This window comes from Sturnus vulgaris, chromosome 4 (assembly GCF_052056855.1).
Source record: "Sturnus vulgaris isolate bStuVul1 chromosome 4, bStuVul1.hap1, whole genome shotgun sequence".
NCBI classification, from domain to species: domain Eukaryota; kingdom Metazoa; phylum Chordata; class Aves; order Passeriformes; family Sturnidae; genus Sturnus; species Sturnus vulgaris.
The window spans coordinates 22,255,272-22,282,445 of record NC_142246.1 but is presented as its reverse complement, the minus strand read 5'-3'; the positions used below and the strand labels follow the sequence as shown (position 1 = coordinate 22,282,445).

Sequence of the window (27,174 nt, the reverse complement as noted above, 5' to 3'; positions counted from 1 at the left end):
TCAGGAAAAAGCTATCTAAGCTAATGAATTAACATAGCAAATAACCTAGACTAAATTATCTGAAGTTACTCTTAGTTACAAAGAAGTTCTGCTTTTAGGGTACTGACTTTAAAAGTATTAAAAAACATATTAATGAAAACATTTTATTTAAGCCTCAAAAGAGAAACAGAGCATTAGAAAGAAATGTTCCTTAAACATCCTGAATTTTATAAATTTGCCTTTTTAAGGTAAAAATGGGACCAGTTGCCATTAAGGTGCTTATTTTTATAGTATCTGTTTTTTCCCCCCTCTATAACAGAACAGAGAATTATTTTCATCCCACGGTACTAAATATCTGTAGACTTATGCCACAGGGCTCCCACCACACAGCCTCTCAGCCAGTGATGTGCCTGGATTTACAAAATTGCAATTAAAACCTAGAGCCAATTCTCTACCACTGACAAAAAAATATAAAACAGCTGTTCCTTAATATCAGTCTCTTTCCTACAAGTTTCTCAATGTCACTAACAATCTGGCCTACCAGGAAAGAAAAAAGACAGATTCATGTGCCAGGTGTTTCAGCACCACGGGTGAGCAGATGAGAGAGAGCTTCAAGACACCAGATGTAGCCCTGCTGAGGTGGTGAGGATGTATGGAGCTCGAACAGAGCAATTGCTGTCAGACCATTTTTCTACAGGACGTACAGACCTCCCCTTCCCTAATTCCACAGGCATATGGATGTCAGCAGAACAGCTGGTAAAGCCCTATCACCAAATAAAGGCTCTTTGCACTCACTCTTGTCTCCAAGATTGTTTGGCATTGGGCTTCACTGGATATGGAAGCACAGCCTACCTGCTCCACAAGCTCAAACATACCCACCTGCAGATGGACACTCCACCTGTCTCCTGCAGAGTTCTATGAAACTCTTCCTCCCCTCACACCTCCATTGTTCACTGGGTTTTTCCAAAAGAAAGGGAAAGCCGACTTCAGTATCTTTAACATTCAGGGAGTGGTGGTTATCTTACACAGGGCAAGGAAGGAAAATGCTTGTGTGTGTGTAGAGAAATACATCCTGTTTCCTTGCAGTGCCACAAAGTCTGCCAGCTCATACAAAAACCTTCCTTTCAGACGGCACCCAGACAGGAACATTTCTAGAGGCAACTGCAGGTTGCTTGAATTCAATTTATTTTACTTATGGAGTTCTGTTTGCTAATAGGCATGGTTTTAATGCAATAGACATGTCCACAGGGAAGCAGTTGTACCTACCATTGAGAGACTACCAGAGTCACAGATCAGAGTTAGGAACAGGATGATTTGGTATATGCTTTTATCCAAAACAGATACATGACTCAAATTATCATCAGAAGTACTTCATATCTGATATCATCTTTTCATAAAACATATTGTGGATCAATAATTTTAAATACTGCAGTGTATTACAGTGGTACTCACAACAATATAGTTCAGAGCAACAATATAGTTGCACAACAATATAGTTCATTTTTTACTTAATGATTGCTATTTTCAGAAGTATAGCAAAGAGAAAAAAAAGTTATTTAGAAGAAATGCAGGGGCATAATTTTAGGGGGATAGTCTATATCCCTGAAATGAGGTGCAGCAGGTTTCCATGAATGTCATTTAATGCCAAATCACAGGAGAGTACCATAGAATAATAGAATCATAGAATCATAGAATAATAGAATCATAGAATATGCTGAGTTGGAAGGGACCCATCAGGATCATAGAACCCAACTCATGGTCCTGCACAGGACACCCTAAAAGTCACACCATGTGCCTGAGAGCATTGTCCAGACATTTAACTCAGACAGGCTTGGTGCTGTGACCACTTCCCTGGGAAGCATGTTCCAGTGCCCAACCACCCTCTGGGTGAAAAACTTTATGGTAAACCCCTGACTCAGCTTCAAGCTGTTTCCTCAACTGTGTGTGTTCCATCCATACACTTGCACAGAAACCAGACATACAGAGTCACACAAAGTCTTCCTTTAACAAATGCACCGGGGCATTATGCAATAAAAACAAGGATATATACTACACTGTAATACAGATGACAGATGACATTGGTTTAGATGCACAGTATTATGTACGGGCCAATTCCTGCCCATTTTTCTTCTTGACTGGGGCAAATGATACTATGACTCAATCTTTCTGTAAAGTAATTATACTGTTTAGATTTATTTCCTCAGCATTACTCACTGTTTGGGGATTTCTAAATCAGGTGTCTTTCTAAAACTCTTGTATTAATCACATTGTAGAAATCAACACAGCTGGGAAAGTCCATTCATTGCATTGTTGAACATAAAATGAGAGTGTATCCCTTACAGGGCACATAAATAATAGTCTCTGGCAAGGACTAGCATTTTGGATATTCAATAACATTTACTATTTTATCAGTATATGCTGAGTTGATTATACGAAGAAACCAACAAAAGCTGTTAGTTTAAAAATTCCCTTATTCACAAATGAAATACAATAAACATACTGAATGCAGAAAGGGTTTGCTTAGCATCCCCAGGGGGAAAAAAGAAGTGTTCACATTCTTTAGGTCTGACCCGTGGCAAGGACATAGAAGGGTTAGATAACACCTGTTACTGACCATACGTAAGCTTTTAATGGTATAAACTCAGAGATCCAGACCAGCTGAATCCAAATTAAAATGCATGTGTAAAAAACAAAAGAAGTGTGACAGGAGTCAGGGACAGAAGACATTCAGACTAGCATGTGGCGTTTCCTGTGAAGAGCAAGATGGTCTGAACGTGAAAAGCTCCGGTCACAGTCTGGACACTGGAAGGGTTTGATTCCCGTGTGCTTGCGGAAATGCCGCGTCAGTTCATCGGAACGAGCAAACTTCCACGTGCATCCCTCCCAAGTGCATTTGTACGGCTTTTCTCCTGGAAAAGGAAACACGGAAGGGGGAATTTAAGACATGAACCCCTAAGTTCACACATAAATCCGACATTTATTCTACTGCCTTGCCAAATTTCAGCAAGTACTTCAATGCTTACTCAAAAAGCCTCCAAACAGCTCAAAGTTGATGAGTGCTCTGCACTAGAAACTGTGCAGTCGAAATTAACTGACCAAAAATTGTTACCTGCCACAACTTATTTTTTATTGTCTCTATGTTCCTCTCTCTGCCATATTAGCACTTGTTTTGTCTTATGAAGCCCAGAAGCATGAAGGTTTAAGCATTTGTTCAAGTATTTTCAAACCAGGGATCTCATTTTCTAGATTTCTGGGGGTAAGGACTGTGCTACCATAAAGCACAACAGGCAGAAATCTTGTGATTTCTGAAACTTAATGTACTGTAAATGACTGGCATCACTATTGCACGTACCTCAAACTCTATCATTACTAATATGTCATCCTCCTCCTTTAACACCACTGTATTGCCCAACAGGTAAAGGGCTGGCTTGATGCACAATAGACATGAACTGGGCTCCATTTTTCCTAAAAGAGGTATCTTTGTAAAAACCTTGGATGTGTATATATTCATTCAGCATGACAAGATGAACATTTCTGTGGAGAATAGAAATGGGGATGCTAACTGGAACACTCATTCAGAAAAAAACCACTATTGCAGTGGTTAGCATCTCCATGGAGCAGATGTGCTTGCATTTGGCATATGGTCCAGACTTGCAAATGGGCTACTCCCATAGAAATCACAGTCAAATTTGACAGTGATGTCATAGGTGAGGCAGGGCAATTTGAACTGATTTAGTGTTTACAGGGTGTGCAGTTTGAGTAAACTGCAAGCAACTGGACACAAAATGAGTGAAGAGCCAGTGAATGTAAAACACATCAGCATGCACTGTGAACCTGTTCTGGCTTACAGTCTCTTGTTGTAGGTTTTTCCTACTATGTCCTCTGCCTTTTGCTCAGCCAATAATTATTTTCACAACAATGCCAGATCTACCTTCTGTCATTTTGTCATTTACACGTGTGGTCACCTGGCCATTAGCAGAAATTACAAGCTTAGTCTACTATTCTACCATAGACTTGATGAAAGAGAAGCATAGCTACGCTCAAACCTGTATGGGTTCTTCGGTGAGCTTTCAGGTGGGAGCTTTTAGTGTAGACTTTGTTGCAGCCTTCATAATCACATCGATGTATTCTGCGTTTTCTTTGTGTGTCCGGAGATTCCACAGGTAAAGGTCTCTTTCCTGGCTGAACTATAACTGAAGGGTGATTCCTGCAAAGTCAAATTAATGTTAAAAATCAAAAACATTTAGCACAGCAAACCTCAGCTAATATGATTCACAACAGAGCCTTTTATTCACTACCACTCTGTCTCTTGGCAGAAAGCAAAACATTACATGCATGTCGAAAAATTCAACAGGGTTTCGCAAATTTTGTGCATTTTAGCAGTAATATTTTTAAATGTTTACTCACTTTGTGGCATGATCTAGCCATTTTTACTACTTCCTAGCTCTTTTTTAAAACTTAGAGGAAAAGCTCCTTACAACTTCATGTTTTTCAGTCAAACTCAGATTTCTTAAACCCTGAGTGAACTTTGCATTTGTTCACTATTTCTTTTCCTTCAAATACAACTAATTTGATTGTAATTGGGAACAGCTATTCCATATTATTAAAGAAATTGTATCTTTAGGGTTTCAAAGCAGAACCCAATCTTTATTGTTCCAGCCACTCCTTTAGAATGTAATTAAGAATTTCCTGTTTGGTGGTGGCAGCAGGGTGCGGCCTCCTTGTACCACTGACGTCAATTCCTAAAAGTAGAGCTTAGCCTGTGTGGCACACCCACAGGATGTCTGAAGTTGTCCCTCCACCTTCATAAACATAATTTTTCACTTTAGAAGCTCACAGGTACAGGTAGGTAGGGCATATATGAACTACATGTGGACTCCTGCCACAAACAAACCCATAAATGCTCACGTGTCCAGAAACATACAAGCTTCTCAAAAGGTGCCTTTGCCTGTTGAATGACATCCCTGCTGTAGAACTGGGGACAACCTTGATCCTTTCTTCCACACCAATCTTACAAAACGTATGTTTGTCAAACAGGTACGTGTAGAATGTAACGTGCAGATATTAGCATTCCTTTTTGCAAAAGCAGCTCCTCCATTCAACAGAATGGAGCTTTTAAGAACTCCCATCTTTTCTAAGTTACTGTATTTCACATGTTTTTAGCAATCAGCTTGTTTTATAACACTGAGTTCTGCTGGCTACTTACTCAAAGTTCCTTTAGGGCCTAATTTTCAGAAACACTGAATTCCTACTTCTCTCAGAAAAATAAAGGGAATGTGCTAAAGACAGAAAATCTTCTGCATGGCTTAAGAACTAAAGATTTTGCTATGACCCCGCAGCAGCAGGATGGGGATTACCCATGTGGGAAAAGTTGAATTCTGTTATTGATTCTTTTCTTAAGAGTTAGAAGCTGGAAACTGGGAGCTAAATTCTCTTTCATGGGTAGTTCTGTGACTATTGAGTGATATACTCTTCAAGTACACATTAAATCTAGCTAAAAATACTATAATGGCAGGAAACCCCAGATGGTGATGTTAGACAGAGACGTACACATTTCAATAGGAAGGCAGGCTTCTAGCTTCCAAAGAAATGGCTCTCTAAAGCAATGCCCAGTTTTAATGCAGCTGCATACCAGTCTTTTTGGACAAGCTCTGGCTTAGGACAGCAGACAGACTTGGTTTAAATCGTTATGTGTGGAGGCTAGTCCTGGACATGGTAACATCCGGGAAAAGGGAGAAAAACGGTATTTGCCATACACCATTTGTGATTTAGATTTTCCATCTATAAGTGCTTGGAAAAAGCACTGAGAATGTCTCCTTTTCCCCTTATGGGAGAGGAGGCTGGCAAGACAACAGAATATTATCAATAATCAGATAGGGTGTGGCAGTTTTAAAAAAATGTTAGGGTGTTGTCAAATTCAGAGGTAAATATTAAGTAAATATTAAGTAAGTGCCAATAATAAAAGAACAGCCCTAATTCTTTCATCTCCTCTTTTATAACCAGATGTAAGCTCATGTAAGTCTACCCATTTAAGTGTCACTTTTCAATAGAGAAGAATATCTTCCAAAAATTACATTAAAATTTCAACACCTTTTTCTTCTTTACCACAGACCACACTATATTGACAGCATAACTTAGACTTTGAAACTTGCATGAAAATATGTTAATGAGGCTCCTTATATTTGGCCAGAGATTATTATTACCTCAAGTTTGATTTTAGAAATAACTGCAGTTACATCGATTATCAGACATACCAGAAGAAAGTCCAGTCATCCCTACAGAAATGCCACCAATATTATTTATATATAGATAGATATAGATATCCAGATACAGAAAGATATACTGCCAAAAGCTAACACTGAAGCAAAATAAGTCACTTAAAAGTCTTAAATGAAGTCCCTTCAGTGAGACTAAAGGTTTCCTATGCCCCTTTAATGTAGCTTAGGTGTCTGAATAGTACACTCTGGGCAGTTGGAACCAATGAATAGTGATGAAAACTTCAATGCCTAACTATAGCTATAAAGCTATGAGACAACGTTTTTTAAATGAAGGTTTAAGCATCTAATCTTGTAACTTGTGTGAGTTGTCTATGTATTTTTTTAACGATAACAAATACAATTTATAAACTTGTTTTGGAAACAGCAGAATGTGAACTTGAAAGGGCTGGCTCTAGGAGCAAGAACTAGAGGACAGGACAGCTACAGAGCAATGTAAGCTGTTACAATTTAAGCAAGGACAGAATCTCCATGAACATAACACTCTGCATGGGCAAGCAGGCGCGTTGCTGTGGAAACATGGACATACAAATGTGTTCTGTAACAAAGCTATCTACACATTATACCAAATTTTATATTCTTTGTTCAGTGGATGGGTTTCCTGGGGAAACTAGACCCATTGGGAAATAAATAATGCAAATCACTAACGCAGGTGACAAGTCTGCAGAAGTCTCAGCCCTGGAGGAAGGGTGTGGTATCGAGGAACAGCACTTACTGGTTTGCTCTTGTTAAAGAGACTTAACAAAGACAAAAAATAAACTGAATCATTTGATAGTCCTGACCTAGCAGTAGTTAGTTTCAGGTACATAAAGACCTGACTCCCTTGTGTGATAGGTCCATTACGGAAGGTAAGCTACCAACTAGTAAACATGCATGTTTACTATTTTATGTTTATTACAATAAAATGTATAAGGCAATTTAAAAGAAACAGCATATAATTTATAAAAGCTAGCTGGGAACTAATTGGAAAGAGCCTACAGTCTAGGAGCTGTATCTAGACTGTTTGAAGACATGGAGGGGTGCCCACCAGAAGGCTGTAGTGGAATGCAGCCAGCCCTGGTGGTGTGGTGTGCTTTAGAACCCAAAGGCCATGAGCAGGAGGAAGAGGCAGCGTTCAGGAGGAAATAAGACCATCCATCCAACCTATGCTTTTCTTTCTCTCTCTGAACCATACTGACACTGGGTTTTGAGTGTCTGGCTTGAAGCCTTCTTTCCCTTACTCCATGAGGTGAGGTCAAACACAACCACCTCCAAGGGTGACAGTGAGTAAGAGGGAAGTGCAGAAATGGATTCTGAGGTTCTGTGCTATAAGCCCTGCTCAGCTCCCAGGTTCAGCTCCTGCCAGAGCCACGTTGGCAGCCTGCCTGCCTACCCAGAGCACTGCCTGCTGAAGGATGAGCCAGGCTCTGGGTCATTCCATGGTTTTAGTAAGTTGACAAGATTTTTCCTAGGAAAACAGGAAATGGAAGGGTGCCCATGGTTTCGCAGGTACTTTCTTAAGAATTTTTTAATGTTTTCAATTAAAAAGTTTATGCCTCAGACCTAATTTCTTCTTCTAGCCCTTGTCCTTTCTTCTGCAAACAGCACTGTTTTAAAACCCATTAGATCTGTGATCCAGTTCACGCAGCGGCCCCAGTAACAGCTATACCAGCACAATGAGTTAATATTGGGATGGAAACAAGTGGCTGTGAGGGAAGAAAGCTTCATAAACTACTTGAGCTGCCAAAAAAATCACCCACAGAACAATGGCCTCAGGTAAAAATGCAATTTCACTGGATATACACAGAACTTGTAAGCCTGAAGAGTTTCTTCCCACCAAGAAGGTAACATTTTTGAAAAGACAAAGAGGTCCTCCAAGAAGAGAAAGTCACAACACTGATTTTAAAGAAAGGCATATTAAGTAGCATGAACAGAGATATCAGCATGAACTGTCTTTCAAGTTTTTTTCGATTTTGCTGCTGGTTTTACGTAAGTAGGTTATCACTGCCTTATTGGGAGTCCTACTTTCAGTAACTTGTGGAATTAGGCCTTTTCATCACTTTAGAAATACATTTTATAAATGGAAGATCTATTGCAATGTATAAATATATATCAACTCCTGTATTGCTGAAGAAGGTGGAAAAGAAAGTTGAAATCACATTTCACAGTGATAGTGGTGGGAGGGATGAACGTTTTCCTGTATTTTATCATATGTTCTAAAACACAGCAACAATCCTTCCCATTCCTCAGAACTGGTAACTGCTGTAGTGAACTGCTTTCCAGTCCTCTGCTGATCTTGGGACTACTGTTAGCTACTTACTCTTGTAACATTACTTGCTGAGGAGACAACGAGGTCATTGCTGGAGGTGACATTTGTTCAGGATAGAAGTCAGTCTTTGATGGTTCGCTTCCTGGCTCTACTTTGATTGTTTTCTTCAGGGTGGGCTTCTCATAAGACTCAATGACAGGCACTGTAGGGGAGAGGATAGGAGAGGGAAGGCAACACATAAAAATTATGAAGAGTTATGGAAATAAATAATATATATAAAGATGTATAGTTAAAACAAATCCATCAGTTCTACATTTACTGTGACTATTTATATTAAATACAAAATCTTTCAGTTTTAGTTATCTCCTGAAGAACGATGGTTCAAAACACTTCCATTCATTTTCATCAGTCTGACATTATTATCAGTCCACATTTCAAAAGATATATACACGAGAGCATTGCTCTAAGCAAGAGCAATGGAGCTGGTGAAGGTATGGAGAACAAATGTTATGAAGAGCAGCTGAGGGAGCTGGGGTTGTTTATCCTGGAGAAAAGGAGGCTCAGAGCAGACCTTATCACTCTGCAACTGCCTGAAAGAAGGTTGCAGCCAGGTGGGGATTGGCCTCTTCTCCCAGACAACTAGACACAGGACTAGAGGAAGTGGCTTCAAAGTGCACCAGGGGAGGTTTAGTTTGGACACTAGGAAGAATTTCTTTGCAGAAAGGGTGATTAGACTTTGGAATGGGCTTCTCAGGGAGGTGGTGGAGTCACCGTCCCTGGAGGTGTTTAAGGAAAGGCTGGATGTGGTGCTCACGATCTGACTGACAAGGTGGTGTTGGGTCACAGGCTGGACCAAATGATCTCAAAGGTCTTTTCAACCTAATTGATTCTGTGATCCTGTGACCTTGGTAAGTCTGCTAAAATATTTACACAACAAATTCTATGCCTGTTTATTTTAGAAGAACAGGAATTATGTTCCACTTCCTAAAATGCAAACAACCCACAGAAACCAAGTGCTTGGATATTTGTCTTATTTTGCTGGGATGAGACAGCATAAAAAGGAATTCTGACAACACCAACCTTGCATGCTACTTGGAGTTTCCATCTCATCTGCAAGAACTGTGGACACCATGATGGGCTGCTGGAGATGGGGAGCATACATGAAAGGAACTGGCTGGACCACAACAGGCTGTATAACCGGGAGTATCCCAGGGCTTCTCAGTCCATGGCGTGAAAGAGCAGCGGCCATTACAGGTGGGATTGTTATGGGCATAGAGAGAGGCTGTACTCCTGGGGGTGACGGTGTGAATTTACTGAGAGGTGAGCTGGGGGAGGACAGAGTCAATCCAGGTGAACTTCTCCTATGCACAGTCTGAAATTTTAGTGGAGAGGGAGAACTTCCAGTTGAAGGTGGTGAGCTCCGTTTATTTACTGTAAGGTCTACTGGCTCCATCTGGATTCCATTTGATAGTCCTTCAGGGTTTGAGTAGAATTTATTGTGCAACATACTTGGTGTAGAATAAATGACGCCGTATTTGTTTGGCTTCATTTGGTCCATGTAATTGGATGGGTATGACTGTCAGAAGGAGTGGAAAAGAAATACAGAAAATCAAATAATAAATCAACACATACACACAGCTACTGCTGAAAAAGAAAGGCAGCCAATAAAACAGGCAAAATGAAGAAGTTTCAAGAAAACACTTTAATGTACTTTCTAAATAACACTGAATTAAATAAAGCCTCAGATTCCACACGCAGGAAGCTAATCAAGTTCTGATTCACTAACCGTTTCAGAAGCAATGTAAAACAGATTATAAAAAAAATCGTCGAGGCTTATTCAACTATTTTTCTCCCTTCAAAATTGCCTGTCATATATTAATGTGTACATTTCTTAACTGACCTGGGAGATACATCTGCTATGCCAAGCATATAACTACATATGGAGGATCATCAATTCTGGCAAGAGGGGAGTTCAGCTGGGCTTAGACTTGCAAGTAATGGGTCCCAATCAACTGCTAAAGCAGTTGAAAAGCAATCATCACTAAGGAAAGAAATTATGAATCTGAACCCAACAATCAATAGAAAATACTCAGCTAACTATATAAGTAAAGAAACTCAAAGAGTGCAAAAGATAAATCTAAACCTTTCTAATTTTTGAGATATAAAGCAGCTAACTAGCCAGTCTAATTTTGGAAAATGAGTACAAGGATAAACATTTGGTGTGTTGGAAGAATATTCCTGTTAGTGGTAGCAGTTCCCATTATAACATAAACCCCAAAGCTAATCTTGACCTTTGATGATCTCTTAAATTTACTAATAATTTACATGTGTATATATATATATATATATATATATATATATATATATGTATGTATTATATAACTAACACACACCTATCTAGTGATTTTTGTAAACCAAGAAGCATTAACATTAAATTACAGTGCAGTATTATTAAACAAATACACAGACCAATACTGCACTCAAAAACTGTTGAAACTGAGGTTGTTTATTAACAGCTAACCCACAATGGAAACTGATGTGATGCTCTAACACACAGTGAGACACAGAAAATGCAATGCACACAAATTTTTAGTCGTGTTGTCAACTTTTTTGAAATAAAATGCGATCTTTGGATTTTGGGTAAGTAAACTAATAATAAGAAACTAATTACTTCTTTGGCACAAAAAAAATATTTTTGATGAGTGGAACTAGAAAAATGTTCAAAATGGTATAAAGTGAAGCAGATCAGAAGTATAAAACTACTTTATTTTCATAAAATTATTTCCATAACATTTCCATTATTTTTCTTCCTGGGGTGAACACTTCTGTCAATACATCTTCCTGGTTCCTTACCTCTGTCTTCCCTGTGAGGGAACACTTGGTTCATTTTAAATGTCAATGTTAACTGGAGGTATTTTTGCAAAATGACACAAATGTAATTTTCTTCTTTTCAGTTACTATTTGAAACACTGAGTTTAGAAAATATTGAAATTTTCCTCCTGCATTCATAGCACTGTGATAAAACAACAAAGCTGAGTCACTCAGTCCATAAAACATTCAAATAAAGCAGCACATACAATGGTGATTAATCTTCAAACAGTAAATACCACTTTAAAAATCTCTGAAAGTTATATATTCTCTTTATGACTATTCTTACAAATTCCATCTATAGAAACATTCATATTTCATGGTAATTAGTTTGTCAGAATTTTATTAAATGTCATTATTGAAAGAAGTGCTGTCTGTAGACTTGCCAGCACTGCTGAGCCAAGCAAGGAAATTATTAGCATTCTAAGTGATGGAGACCACTAAATATTGATAGAATTTAATATTTAACAGCATTTAGTATCTATTATATCTGATCAAATTATGGGCATAAACAAAAAATCAAAATTTTAACAGGGAAGAATCATTAAATACTTCTATTAAAACTCCTGTTATTGATTTACAGTGCAGAGTTCACCCAGCTTTAACAAACTGTAAACATTCCACCACTAAGCATCAGTGCATTTACAGTGCTGCAGGTTTGTCAGGGATGATCACAATGTCATTGCCTGTGAACTTTAATTCCATTGCAAGAATGCTAAAAAGAAAAAGGCCTGTGAAATTTAAATCTCCAGGAATTCTTTTGGCCAATGAGTTTATTGAAGAACAATACCAAAGAACACTCCGTGGGAATTTGAGGAATAACTGTCTGGATGCTCACATAGTTTATGTCTTCTCTGATGGGGGAGGGATGATGATTGTGATTGATTTTGGTGCACAGCCTGCAAAAGGGTAGAAATGCTGCTGGACACTGGGCAAACTGGTCTCCTGAGACTGTGGGCAGCTTCCAGGCAGATTTCCCCCTCCCCAGTAGGGAGGCCAGCAGAATATGCCCACAGTGAAGAATGGAACACTCACTTCTGGATGGGTGAGTAAAAATGCCAAGATTCAGTCACATACAAAGATAAAACCCTGAAGTAGTTCACAGGTGCTTTGTTTTTGTAGTTGTGCATCCTTCAAGGCCAAAGACATTTCTAGCTGAACATGCTTTTATATATACAAGATCTTTAGACCTCATTAGATTATATACTGCATTGGCAGTATTTAGATACTGTATTACCAATAAATCTAATCATCATGACCCACATAACCAGTGTCATACTTCTTGTGCCTGACCAAGTCTTTTCTCTACTACTCTACTACACAGAGAAAAACGGTTTTTCCCAATTCAAACAAAAAAGCAACTTGTTTCACCAAATGCTAACTGGTATTTGTCCAAATGTTTAAAAAGTCCTTGCAGCAAATAGGTAGTCATTTAGGTAGGACTCAGATGACTTTGTCAGTAATTCATTAAGAACAATCATAATATATGTTCAATAATCCATTTCAATAAATGGAATGAGCTGCTGAGTGATGAAACAGTGTGGGTACAAGCTTCAGTCACCTGAGAAGTATAGTTAATCCTTTCAGCCACACACCCTGAAACACAGTGGTGTCAAAACTATTACCAGCTTCCTCCTTCCACTCCAACTACTCTGACGTTTTAAAGACAGATAGACTTTACACCTACAGTGTACATTCAGATAGAAGAATGAGTTATTCCTAAGGGGTTTAATTTAATTTGGCCCCTAATGATTCTATCAGAACGGAAGGTGCAATACAAATAATCCTGATTTTAGATTTCTGGATTATGTTAGCCCATACTGCTCTGTTTAGCACTTCTCAACATCACACTACCAGTTTCTCTCTCATTCCACCTCCTCAAAAGGTGGTCAAGAAAACTAACTCACTCAGTGGCTGCTATCCCATGTTCTCTCCATATCACAATACCTCCCTTTAGAGGTGTCTCCAGAGCAGTTTCTGTTGTGGCACCAGGGCTCCAAGGAAGCCCAAAACCAAGAACAGCTGGGGAGCTCAAGGGCTTAGGGCTAAGCAGCCTATGTGTGTACAGAAGCTGAAACACACATGGTCCTCAGCCTGAGGGAAAATGAAGTAGTGTCCAGTGATGAAACTTCACTCAGAAACCATACTTTCCTCTGGATTTTCTGCTTTTTCTTTTCTGCCTTTTTTTTCCTTATGCAATGGCAAAAAGAAAAACATAGAGATGTGGTAAAATGCTCTGAATAGTCTTTAATAGCTGGTCAGAGTGATTACAATTACTTATGAGAAGACTCCAGAGATCCAACACATGGAAGGCACCACACCACTAGGAGAAGGATATGGTATAGAAAAACCAATACTTGGAACACCAGTCTTGAAATGACTTGGCTCAGAAATGTTCCCTTTTTCTTCCCACTGCAGTTTTTCCTTCATCTGCTCACTCCTCTCCTGGTGAGCCTTCTGAGGGACGGACCTTGCCCATCTGGCAGAAGCACACAACTGTTTGGGACACTTGTGTATCCTGTGCAGAACCCCAGACTATTGTAGAACCTTCTTTGGGAGACGAAGGCAGATGTGCACAAAAAGCGGCCCAAGAAACAGCAATGACCCTTCTTTTGTAAAACCGGCCTCTTTTCTGATTTCAATGGACACCATTAGATAATCTTAGATTATAGTAGATAATCACCACTAATCTTAATATAGTTACACAATAATTGTGATTAAAGTGACAGACAGGCTGGCCAATACTAAAGTTCTTTCTTGACCCAAATACTGGAATTCGTCATATTTGTAACTTTCAGTGACAGTTATTTTTCTATCATTACTCTCCAGCAAATAAACCTCCACGAAAGTCAAACTGTAATTTTAATATGCATATAATCTTAACTCCCAGAAGTGTCAATAGCACTGAAGAAATCAGACTGCTTACAGATGCATTTAAATTTATGAAAATTATTCTTTATTTTAAATAAAATAGGAAACAGACTTTCCATTAAAAGATGTAATTCAGAACACAAGTTTAATGCACTCTCAGTTATACTCACTGACTTCACCCTTTTAATGGATGAGCCTTTCTAGGAGTGTGATTTCATGTTACACTTAATCTGTTATTGCAGGCTAAAAGCTGAAAGGGGAGGTCCTGTTCCCTCATCCTCCCCCATTCCCTTGCTCTAATATTGAGCAGCTGCACAGAATGAGTCAGATAGCTTCCTGACCTGACAAAAAATGAGTATTTTTGGTGGGTTAGCAATTCTGACCATTCAGTGAGCTGATCCAAAGGTTCCAAATCATTCTAGGACTACACAATTCTTCAGTCAAACAAAGGAGACACAAAGCTGGTATGGAGGGAGCAAAGCCAAAACCACCTACTGTTTCAGCAGCAGCCTGTATCATCACAATTCTCACTGTACTGCTCCCACCTACATGTTCCTGCTGCTATTGCTTATCAGACTCTTCTCTGAGACAACCCTATACTCTAAGTTCATGGAAAATTAATTCAATTTTAAAGAAGTGTCTCCACTTCTTTTTTTCCCACGTTCCTTCTCCACTGCCCTAGTTCTCATCTATTCACTTGGTAAAGTAGTGCAACCAGTTCACCCAGCAAAAAGCCATTGTTGGTTTGGGTTTTTGCAGGATTAATTTTCTGCTATTTAGAGCAGAGTTAGCCAGACCACCTGTCACCACAACCAAGAGAAAAACAGAAAAAGGCACAGCAAGAAGCTGTTCACTTAGTTCACAGGTGTAACATTGAAACCACAGGATACTGTCAATTCACCATGAAGCGTGGCAACTTAATTTCAACCCAGCACCATCAGCAGCATGAGCTACAGAGATGATATTTACGGAGGGAGCAGTGGCTCAGGAATACATGGACACTCCTCTGATAGGCAACTGGTCAGGTGATTTAAGGAAATAAATTAATAAACTACAGAAGTTTTATTCTAGAATGTGAACCTGATTGCACAAAGAGCAAAATATAGCTTCACATGCTTTCCTAAGCTAGTCCAAAGCTTAATTACATCTCAATATGAATTTAAAGGTGAAAAAACTAAAGAGTCATCTTTAGGGCCAATATATTGGAAAAGTCTTACCACTGAAACAGGCTCCATGGCTTCTTGCTTGATAGGGACTGGGTCAAACATTAGCATCTTTTTTATTCCCCTGTTCTGATGCCTCTGAGGTTCTGTCCTGCTGGGGAAAGACAAGGTGTTAGAAAGCCACAGGAAATACCCGAATCAACTTTCTGAATTGAAGAGAATTTACTATTTTGTTGGATTAATGTGAATATTTATCCATCTCTAACACAGATTTTTAAATCATTGGCTTAATTTATTGCAAGTTTTTTCTTTCCAAATTGCTATTTAAACAAAGGGACATCTAGTCACATTAATGAAAGTCAAATTGAATTTTTGTTGTGCATGTCAGCACACCAAGACCACAGAATTTTCACTTTCATTAGCTGTCAAGTGTTTTAACACATCACTGTTTAGACCAAACATTTCTCATCAGCATTACAACCTCAGAATAATTTTGTTTATACAAGTGAACTGATTGTGGAGAGGATGTCTCTTTCCTAAAAGTCCTAACAGAAACACTCAATAGATTACATAGTGACACTGATACTGATTTTGCACTGATGCAAAAAAAAGATTAAAATTCAAGACTAACTTGGACTACATTCAACATGCTACAATGACTTAAAAGAAAAAAATGCATCAGTTATTATAACATAATAGATTTACTGACAATTCAACAACTATTTGTGCTAACTGTGAAAATAGAAGCACTAAAAAAATCTGCTTGCATTCTGTGCAGCTTCAGGGGTTTTTTTCCTAGTGTTCAACCTTACTTCTCCAATCTCTAAACACCTGAAATAAAAGTACTTAGCATAAAGCATGTCATAACTGTCATACTACACATTTGCCATGGTCATCTTGGAAAGATACTGGGAAGGAAAGGAGATACTTCTGGGTAAAGGCATAAGGGTACACAGAGAAACTAAGGGGAAGCAAAGGGAAGTTGTTCACAATGACATTTAGATGTTGCCAAGCTGTTTATAAATCACTCGAGGTTGACTGATGTCAAAGGAGCAAGTTCTGACCGTGCCCCGTAGACTTCACAGCCCTGCCTGGAAGCGGTACAATCTCATTTAAGATGCGAGGACAAAAGGAAAAGACACAAATTCAATGTGGCCGGTAGATGGCACTGGAAAGAAGCGAATACAGCCAGACTCCATCTGCAACTCACCCCGCAGGACAGGCTGAAGGCTCACCAACAGATTTGTAGCTGTGGCTGGGAAATTCTCCCAGAAATGTAAATGAACATTTAGAGATGTACTTGCTCAAATTAAAACGATTCTAATAAGCTTACGCTAATGAACAATTTTGCAGTTAATATTTGTTTAACAAACTTTGTTAAGAGCTTCCAGAGAAAGATGGCATGAGTTGTTACAAGTCTACCGTTTTATTCAGGTTAAGTTTAAAGACTTCTGGAAATATATTACAACAGTGTGCACTTTGAATAATGGAAACAAACAAGCAGCAGAGTAAATTATAGTATATTCATAATTCACCTTATGAAAGTTGAAGGCCTGACAAAAACAAATTGCAAAATGAAAAAAATAATGCAGCTTAATGAAATTTTCAGTTTAAACTTGATATGTAGTTTTAGTTTGGGAGCAGTCATGTAGCATGACACTATTTGCTAAAAGTTGTGATAATTCTGTAAACACCTTAAGTATGGTCGTGAGAAGGTTATTAATTATACTATTTTCTTTGAATGGTTATTATTTAGATAACTGTTATCTAATTATCTTTTTCAAGTTTCAACATGTCACATAGCTAGAACTAATGTTTCAGAATACCGACTTTCCAGAAATATATCCACCTATCTATGCATCATTCATATTCTCACACATTCATCTGCACTGTGAAAACAGAAAAGTTGTACTCTTAGACACGAAAAGAATTTACAGTAAAATGTGGCCATTTGGAGCTGCTACATAGGAATTTGGAACTAATTTCTTTCAGGTTTCCAGAAACTTTTGATTTTTATCTTGTATGTGCATAGATAAAGTAACACACCAATTTGTACTTTAGTGAAGGAAGGTGAAAAGAGAAAGAAAAGAAAGAAAAGAAAGAAAAGAAAGAAAAGAAAGAAAAGAAAGAAAAGAAAGAAAAGAAAGAAAAGAAAGAAAAGAAAGAAAAGAAAGAAAAGAAAGAAAAGAAAGAAAGAGAAGAAAGAAAAGAAAGAGAAGAAAGAGAAGAAAGAGAAGAAAGAGAAGAAAGAAAGAAAGAAAGAAAGAAAGAAAGAAAGAAAGAAAGAAAGAAAGAAAATTTGTTCTAAGTAAATGCAATGATGCTCATCCTTTCTGTAATTTTTGTAATTCCAAAACCGTATTTTCTTCAGTTTAAGAATTACTCCTTTTCACCTTTTACTCCAAGAAAGTGTGTAAAGACACTTGATACACATTTCACATGTCATGCTACACATTTCTGTGTTTCCTGAGACAGCTCTAAATCACTGTGCGGAATTAAACTGACATAGACAACAGGAAGTGTACTACTCTGAACAAAAGTGAAAAGTAATTCTCAATCTTTCCCAAGTGCAGTCATCTGAGAACAGCAGAGCAAAACTTTACTTTAATGCAAGTTTACTATGCTGCATCAGAGTATAGGATGTTACTCTTTATCACGTTATTCTTAAGCAGGTTTCTTTTCCCCATTTCATAGTGACTGGAAACAAATTTTCTACAACAGAAAATTAATTAAGATGTAACACTTGGTCCTGTAGGACTGCTACAGAGTCAATATAAGTCAGCTTTGGATCTGGCATTTAAAATTTAGCTCAAAATTACGTTTTTCTAAGGCTGTAAATAAACTCACAAAAGACTCTTCTTTGTATTTAAAAATAATGCTCCAAATTGATAGCTTGGACCACACTCTTGAGTAAATATGTGCAGGTACACTCACACACAAATAAAGCACGGTACTTCTACTAAAAAGTAGGCAGTTTTTCCAAGTATTTGTGTAAAATCATGCCTATTAACTCAAAACTTCCCAGTCTTTCCTAAACATTTGAGAAGGGGGTAATAGTGAAGGTAAACAGTCTTATCTGTTTCTGTTACAGAGGAATGAAAAAACAGCTGGGTTCTGCTTTACAGAGTGATTTCAGAATGTACTTGTTTGAAAGCCTGCAAATTGTTTAGTATAGACAAATAATTTCTGGAATATCAAAATATCATCTCTTATTCCTGAGGTGCTCTGGAAAAACTGGTGAGGTGACAAAAATAAAATCATGTTAAATGTATTACAAAATAAGAACTTTTATCTTTGACTTTATTAGCTGAACTGTTTTGCATTAAAGGGTTTTCTCATGTGAGGTAAAAGAATTTAAAATGAATGTAATCTGAAACTAAATAATTAACTGCAATCCAGTAAGCAAACATTCCACCCTCTCTTTTTTTTTTGCTCTCCCTCTTTTTTTCTGCTAACAAGCCACCCAGTTTTACTTTCTTGCCTCCTCCCATTCACTCCACCCTGTGGATCTCTGCCAAGTCAGTCCAACTTGTCCAAACAGGACACAGCTTTTGATAAGATTTTCCTCACACCCTATACTTCAGAAAGACGAATTAAGCAACTGGGTTTTGTATGCAAATAAGGACAGGTGCAAGGTAAAGTCCAGGCAAAGTCCCTCAATACTGTCCTATCTGAAGTCCAGTGAAGACAGCACAAACTCTGCCCTTATGATCCAACATACAGCAAAGTATCCACTACAGAAGTGAAGTTCATTATCATTACAGTTCATCACCTTGTCAGGATTGAACACTTCTCAATATTAACTTCCTGGCAGGTGTATGGTTTATTGTTTCAGAGACATAATTAAGATTAAATGAAAGCTTAAAAGTACTTAAACGTGTATTTTGATATTAAGGGCTTGTATGGATTATTTACCCTGTATGAAATGTGCAAAGTGGTTAAAAAATGCACTCAGACTACACATCTACACTGCAGAACAGCTGGAAAAGGGCAACCGCAGTGCAGCTACTCCCAGCAGCCCTGCACATCTACCTTCAAGGTCCACCAACTCCGCAGACCTGTTATGAAAGGAAAGGGTGGGGTGGAGGGCCAGTTTTGACTGTGCACATCCAGTAACAAAGGTTTATTATAATATAAAGCCTGTTCTCTCATTAAATACCTGGAAGAGCAGTCAGTGACTGACTTTAGTTGCAGACAGGGGGGTGGTGACCATACATTCTGTCCCTCTTCACTCTGCCTGAGAACACGTACAGGGTTTATTTCCTCAGTCTTTGTGCCCGGGGGAAGCAAGGGAATGCTGCCCCATGTACAGCAAGTCTTTGTCTAGAAGCTTCAAGGTATGATTGTTACTGTCAGTACAATTACAGAATAATGTAATGGTATCTGCTAAATTAGCACTGCATGAATGCCCTCTGCAAGCAACTGCAGCTCTTGCAGAGCTGTTAGAATCCAGCAGCAAATACTGTCACGTTGCAAAAGCTCTTCAGTCCAAGCACTTTGAGACTCAGACCTGTTGCTCTGAACCTATGATTTCTGTGAACCTCAATTCAAACTTCCTCTGATACAAGGCAAAAGCAATAGTATCAGAAGATTCTCCACTGATGAAATGCAAATGGGAAGAGAGGTTTTCTGAACCCAGGTGAGAAGCTGTCTTCAGTGGAACCTCCAAAGAGTTTGGCAGAGAGGAACCAGTTTCTGAGACAAACATTCCCTGCAGAAGGTACAAAAGCTGTTTTCCAGAGCTCATAACATGTTTGCATGCGTTGTACTAGTTGCTCATCAAGACCTGAGTCAGCAAAAGTGTTTCTAAAGTTCCATTAACTTTAATGGGAAGTAAGCAAGTGCTTAACTGCACTTGACCCCAAAACAGCAGCAGGCAAAGAAGCTCTCCAGCTCAGCACAGCAGTCAGACTCGGCCAAAGCAACTAAGGTCCAGACATGGTGCTGTGGGAAGAGACCACAGCAGCCAGACCATGAGGAACAGAGCAGAAGGACAATCATCAAGAACCAGCACACCAAGAAAATGCTCTACTGATCAATAGCTTTCTGTGTTTGTTTATTTGCTGGATTTCCACCGGGTAACAATAAACATTGTTGAAAAAGTTAGAATATTTTGTAAAAGAGAAAGGTACCTAGGCAAAAATTTTCTTCTTAAAGTTTTAGTGATAGGCATTAAAAAAAAGAGCATTTCTATAGAATTCTGGTATTTAGTACTTCAAACTATATTTGTTTCTTAGCAAAGACCTGAAAATCTTTTATCTTTCTCCTTTCAGGACTGCAAGCAGGCTGAAAAATTTGTGTTTTTGCAGAGCTTGCGCATCGTAACTTTGTTGATGTCACCTTGTTTGACCTAGAACTGCTTTGACATGTGACAGACTAATCGGTATTTCAATTAAATTTCTGATAATACCGTTGCAGGCTCTTTGAAGCCACGTGTCTGGAAATGGCTTTCTTGTATGTAAAAACCTTGGGAAAAAATGTTCTTGAAGTGCTTGTTAAGAAAATACCTTCTTTACCAAGGAAAAATTGAGCCCATGTAAACCCTGTTCAACCTTTACTTCTATACTCACTGAACCTAAAAGGAGAAAGAAAAGCTCTTGAGGCACCTCCATTAGACAATATTCTCCCTTATCAGGGCAGACTGCTGTCTGGTTTCCTGTCCATGCTACTTCTTAGAAGGAGAAACAGTCTATAAGGATAAAAGATCAGACTTTTGAAAACAAATGAACTATGTGGAATGGTATGATAATCTTTCCCTTCCAAACTGAACTTCGCTTTTCTTGTTGTGTTTTTCTTTAGAGGTTAATTTTTAAGATAATTTAAAAGGAGAAATATTAAACCTTTTAATTGTGAGGGAAAAATACTGTTCTCTTATTTCAAGGGTTCTGCTATTTCAGGAAATGTGAAAAAGAGATTCAACATTTTTATAGCATGAGAAGAAAGAAAATCTAATGCTAGAGAGAGGAAGTATACATTTATGAGTAACAACCTAAATGACTGATTTGAACAAGAATCTGAATACAGGGCAAATGCTGATGAACTTCTATGAACCTAAGGAAATTTTTAAAAAAAGCAACCACGGAAAAGAGGTGGACAGTGTAGTGGGTACAAACGTGACAGTGATCAAAGCAGCTGAGACTCTTTAAAAGTGGAAATTCTATCATGTCTTCATGGATCAGGTTAGTTGGTTGGTAACATACACTGACTGCATGACAGCCAGACCATGCTTTTGGTTGGAGGTTTTTTCCCTTCTGAGTAAGTTTACTATTTAAAACCTGTTGGAGCTTTGTCTTTCCAATTGGCTGATCTAACACTTACACTTCCCTCCCCTGGGACATATCACCTACAGCTACAAAAATGTCAAAGGAAGCTTCGACATCAAGTGAATGCTTCACAGGGAAGAGTTAAATCTCTCCTAAAACCAGCTCTGCCAAACTTCATATTCTGGATTGGAAGCAACTAGCCTCGGAATGAAAACACAAAGATTGAATGCTGACAGCATAAAAGAACTCTAAAAGACCTCCTGTTAGCGATGTTAATTAATATTTAAAAGTTGGTTTACAAAAATTATTATAATTTTAACCTCAGTTCCCTATTTTATAGAACTTCTGGCTACAAAAAGGTGTGAACCACAAAATTTACTGCATTTATTATACAGCAGTTTCCAATATCAAACACAGTTAAATGCAAGTCTTTTCCTCTGTCGTTGGAAAAAAAAGATTAACTGCTTGAAATCTTGGGCAAATTAACAGTATAAGATAATACATTAAAATATGTAATTGTGTTCTATTGGGCAAACTCATCCATGATGTTCTAAAACGAAGAGAAAAAAAACAACAAAATAAAAACAACTGAGAGCAACACATTAAAATAATCAATAAACAACTTACCAAAACTGTGTAGCCAAATACTTCTTTTTATCTGGATTTCTGAATAGACAAAAAAAAAAAAGTTTGCTTAAGTATGTGCATATAATCCAATATTTTTTTTTCATATACAATTAAGCTCTGAAAGAAGTTTGAAGTGTGTACTTCAGATACTTCCTAAAGATACTTTCAGTGATCTCAAACAGCTAACTTGTAGCATCCAGAAGAGCAAGAGCAGGAACTAAAAGACTACTCTCAAAACTACTGGGGAAAAAAAAAAGAGTAAAATGAAAGGGTGGGAGTATTACTGTGTGTACAGAAACCATACATATTCCAGCCCATAAGAGACAGAGAAGAATAAATACTCCATCTTGCATTTTCATCCAGGGCACACTGAAGTTAATGCAAGTTTTTCTCTCGATTTCAGTGAGCTTTGGCCTGGATCCTTTAGTTCTTCTTCTGTCAGATTCAAAGCAAAAGAAAGATTCAATTTTTTCTCAATTTCTTCCCAATTTTTCACTATGTCTGCCTGCAACACGGTGAGGGGGAAAGATAAATATAAAAACAGAAGTAAAACAATTACTTTTAAGCCTTCAAAAATGCAAAACGTGGGACAGCCGTACTTATTAATGCCAAAGAAAAGTTAGCAGTGCCTCATTTTCTGTATTACATCTGGAAGACAATGAATCTCCTAGCCTATATAAGGAGAAAATACTACTTCTTTTGAGATTTGGAAATACAAAGTGCTTATAGTGAGCCATTCAGATTGAGTAAGGGCTGAAGTTAAAACCCTCTCATAACTATGAGCCTACAGATGTGAACTTTCTTCTTACTTACATTCTTTATACATCAGTGCAACTCTGTGACTTTAATGGAGCTATTCCAGATCAGCTGATGAGCAAGTGAGAGCAGAAAACTGGCTCACAACTTTCTGGACACTCGAGTTCAAGTTTTCAACGAAGAGAGCTACAAACTCCAGTTCACCCCCATAACTATATTGGAGTAGAAGGCGCGCGTTAAAGGTTAACTTGGAAACCTCGTTATGACATAACGCAGGCATCTTAAGCAATCCTGAGTGTGTAGAGACATGATAACTCATCGGGTGGGGATTGGGAGTTGAGGGGCAGTGACAAGGGGCCTGGACGAGGCTACCGAACTGCCAGAAAACAGTCTGAAACAGGAAAGAGCACCACATATGCCACTTGGAATGTGTGACGCAAACCCCAGCCTTGAAACAAAGAACAGGAAACAGCTCTGCTGGCTGCGCTGGGGAGAAAGCACAGAGAAACATTTAGGCGGCTCTCCCTGACCCTATATTCATGAGCAGCTGGAGTCTTTTAAAACAACAACAGTGGGTGGAGGTGTTTGTTCATTGGGTGTGAATGAAAACACTGTCCTTATGCAGGGGACCTGCCCTATTTACAAACAGGCTCCCTTAACGTGAAGGAGCAGGAGATTTTAAGACACCACAGGTCAGGAGGACTCGCTGAAACCTTCCCTTAGACCAGTTGGTTTATTACTGTATTTACAGAGTGCCGGTAGCTACACAGAGCTCTGGCTTCATGACATCAAAGAGGCAGTACCCAGCCTGGCAGTAAGCACCTTCTTCGCAGACAGAGCTGGGGGATGAGGCCATTGCAGGAAGGATTTTTAAAGCTTGGGGCTGCTCCTGGACAGTGGCTCACTCACGCTCTATACAGCTCCATAGCTGAGGACCAATGTCACCTACTGCACCCAAGAATATTTTTCTAAGCCATCATATGCTTAACCTTCCACATCCCTATTTTCATAGGCAGACTTCATTTCAGAACCTAATTTCCCATGAGTTTACTACTTTTATTTTTGAAGCATCCACATACAAAGCTGAATAAATGAAGTAATCTGAAGCAGAGGAACAGCACAAATGGTCTAGATTTCATGCACCAGAGTAACTTCAACACTTGTTTTCCTCAAAGCTGCAGTTTCAAATACTCTCTCTTCTTTTAGATACCTTGCATCAGTTATTTACATACTACGGGTGGGACATCTGATATTATCAAATGTGAGACTGTTAAGAGCAAATTATGTGGATGAGTACCACAGTAATACCAAGGAATGCTGGGGGGTTCCAAGGTTGGAGATTAATAATGAACATGGGGTAATAACTGGCTAGTACAGCATCTACACAGCAAGGCATGGGTGTAGGTTTTATGCCAATAGTATCAGTTCCTTACTTCTTCATACTGAATAACTGCAAATATAGGTAAATTGGTGATTGTATAACATCTCTATTATCACTGAGTCGTCAACTCATCTCACTCACATCTTTATTTATTTAAAGGCTTTTGCTTTTGGCTAAACAGGTGCTGACTAGGTCAAATGTTCACAGTACCTAAGGGCTCCCTTGCAGCTCTGCAACTTGCAAGAAAATCTGCTTGGATTCTCAGGAAAGGGAGAGACCATTTAGCATTCTTTCCTGCCCCCACCCCTTGCCCTTACCCCCAGTCTCTCTAGTGATCTCAACCATAGATATAACAGCACGCACAGAGAAAAAAAAAGACCCAGAAATATTTGCCTGCTTGTGAAAAAAAAAGGGTACTCAAGTCAGTTTGGGTTTTTAATATTTTGATACTATTTTTTAATATATTTTTGATATTTTGATACAATATATTCTTAAAAATACAAGGTGAAAGCTAATTTGAAATAAGTGTCGTCTGGGTCAGGTGAGATTATCAAATCCAGATGTAATTCCTTTCACACAAGTACCAGCTGCTCATGTGATTATCACAACAGTATCTTAAAAGAATTTGATGGAAAAGTCACTAGTCAGCGGCCATGTAGTTCTTTCTTTTCAATACAGGTAATGTGTATTTATGAATATTAGTTAAAATGAAGTCTTCAAGTCTTCAGAGCTCTCCTATCAGCCACTCAAATTCAACTTTTCCCAACAATTAAACCTTCAGAGTTCAGTTCCACAAACAGTGACACTTCCTAAATTTTCAAAGGTGAGGAAGTGAATAAAACACACAGAGGTACAGTACCTGAATCAAAAGGGAAGTGCACAAAACAAATTTAATGTATTTTTTAGTGTAACTCCTGAATGACCACTTAAGCTATTCTGAACTAGGTCTTTCTCCCAAGCTCCAGTTAGGTTCTGTGATCTCCCAGCACAGGCTCCTGTTGCTGAGCCTTCCTTTGCCAGGGCTCCCGGGCTGTGCCAGGCACTCACCTGACATTGGTCCAAGGCAAGTAACTCCTACTCCCATTTCGGTTAAAACCAAAAAATAAACAGAAATGAAAATTTGAAAAATAAAAAACCAACACAAGGCATCTAGCAAAAGAAAGGTTATTTCTAACTCCACACGTCGCTAGTGTGCTGTCCCACGTTTTACCTTCGCCTGCATGGCGGCCAAGCGGTGCTAAGGTGACGTGACAATACGGGGGGCAGGCTTTTGGGAGCCGATTTCATCCTAGACTTCCCCAAGAGTTAAACGGGGGACATGGCGCTTGCCGATCCGCTTCGCGCTACGGGTGGGACACGGCCCGGACGCGAGCTCCTGCCCTGGCACCTATCCCGTCGCCCCCGAAACCGAGCGAGCCCGCTGTACTTTCCAGCTCGCTTTGGTCGGGCGCTGTATCCCGTCCGGGATCCGATGGCACTTCAGTGTCTCCCCGAAGACGCGCCTGTCCCGCCCCGGCGAGAGGCCGGGGGCCGCGGCCGCGCTGGGCGGGAGAGCGGCCCCGAGGGGCGGGCGGCCCGCGGGCCCTCCCGCCGGGGAAGGCGCCCCCCGAGCGGCCCCGCCGGCCACACAGGTGCGCTGCTCGCCCGCCGGGCGCGCCGGACAGCGGCGGCCTCCGCCCCCGGCTCCCGCCGGCCGCACCGCGAGTTTCCCAGGCTCCACGGAGGGAGCCCCCGCGGCGAGCTCTGCTCCCCCCTCCCCGCAACTGCGGCCTGACGGAGACCCAGCTCCCGCTACCCCCGCCGTGGCTGCGGCTCCTGCGGCATCACCGCGCTGCCTCGGGCTCCGCGCCGCTCGCAGCGCCTGGAAACTTTCCTCCTCCGGCACCTCCATCCCGCAGCAGGCACAGCCCGGCCCCTGCATTACCCCCGCCCTCACACTTACGCTCGGCAGGCGGTGCGGAGCGCGCCGTGGCTCCGTCGACTCCCGCAGCCGGGGGTCGCGGTAGGTGGCGGGGGTGGGGGCGCTCCGGTGGGACCGAGGCGCGAGGCCGGCGTGTCCCGTGTCCCGCGTCCCCGCGGCTGAGGCGGCTCGGCGGTGTCTCCGGCTCTGTGTGCGAGGAGGAGCTGCCCGCTCCCGCCCTCCGCCCGCTCGCCTTCCCTCCGGGCTCCTGGCACCGGGCCGCACTGTCACATGACGCCGGCGCCGCTCGCCCTGCCAGGCTCCCCGGGCCGGCGGGGTGAGTGGCGGTGGGAGGGTCACGGCAGGGAGCGCGGCCGGGCGGGTCCCCGCCCGCGGGGTGGAGGCTCCGCCGAGGGGCCGGGGCGAGTCACCGCTCACAAACAGCCGGGCACGCACTGACTGCGCGCCCGCCCTGCCTCCCGGGGGCAGACAGCCTCGCACAGACACTAATTATCCCCAGCAGCCCGGGGAGGAGAGGGGAGGGGAGCGGGGCCGCCCCATCGACAAACCTGCCCGTCCAGCTCCTCCTCCCCGCCCGTGTGTCAGGCAGAGGCGTGCACCTGGCACTGGCCCTGCGGCACAGCGCACCCCTCCCTGCTCCCCTCCCTCCGCGTCCACCCCGGCCGACCTGCGGCGGCAGCAAAACAACAGCAACACCCAGCGCCCGGGGGGAAGGAAGGGAGGTGCTCACTCTGGGCCGCTGCCGCCGAGCTGGCTTCGCCGGCGGGAGCTGGGAAAGGGCGCGGAGCCGGGCGGCGGCTCCCCGGCCCTGCCGCCGCGGGC

General features: G+C 40.6%; 1 protein-coding gene across 4 annotated transcripts; it reads right to left on the bottom strand.

The window, feature by feature from the left end:
• Positions 1-2,142: 2,142 nt before the first annotated feature.
• KLF3 (KLF transcription factor 3) lies at positions 2,143-27,174 on the bottom strand. 4 transcript variants are annotated; one of them, XM_088163270.1, is made up of 7 exons: positions 27,083-27,174; positions 22,295-22,333; positions 15,459-15,558; positions 9,583-10,078; positions 8,554-8,704; positions 4,026-4,186; positions 2,143-2,888 (listed from the first exon to the last, which is right to left on the bottom strand). In XM_088163270.1, the coding sequence occupies exons 3-7, from the start codon at positions 15,513-15,515 to the stop codon at positions 2,707-2,709; spliced, it is 1,047 nt and encodes a 348-aa protein (XP_088019396.1). In that variant the 5' UTR covers positions 15,516-15,558; positions 22,295-22,333; positions 27,083-27,174; the 3' UTR covers positions 2,143-2,706. The 4 variants fall into 4 exon arrangements, with proteins under 4 accessions (XP_088019396.1, XP_088019395.1, XP_014726513.1 ...); XM_088163269.1 differs by having other exon boundaries at positions 15,459-15,555; XM_014871027.2 differs by lacking the exon at positions 27,083-27,174 and adding an exon at positions 26,374-27,051.

Coding starts and splice junctions, on each gene's coding strand:
- KLF3 (XM_088163270.1), bottom strand. CDS start 15,515: ATGCTAATGTTTGACCCAGTCCCTATCAAGCAAGAAGCCATGGAGCCT. Junction 10,079..15,458: donor CCATGGAGCCTGTTTCAGTG/GTAAGACTTTTC, acceptor TCCTTCTGACAG/TCATACCCATCCAATTACAT. Junction 4,187..8,553: donor CAGCAAGTAATGTTACAAGA/GTAAGTAGCTAA, acceptor TTGACTTTGCAG/GAATCACCCTTCAGTTATAG.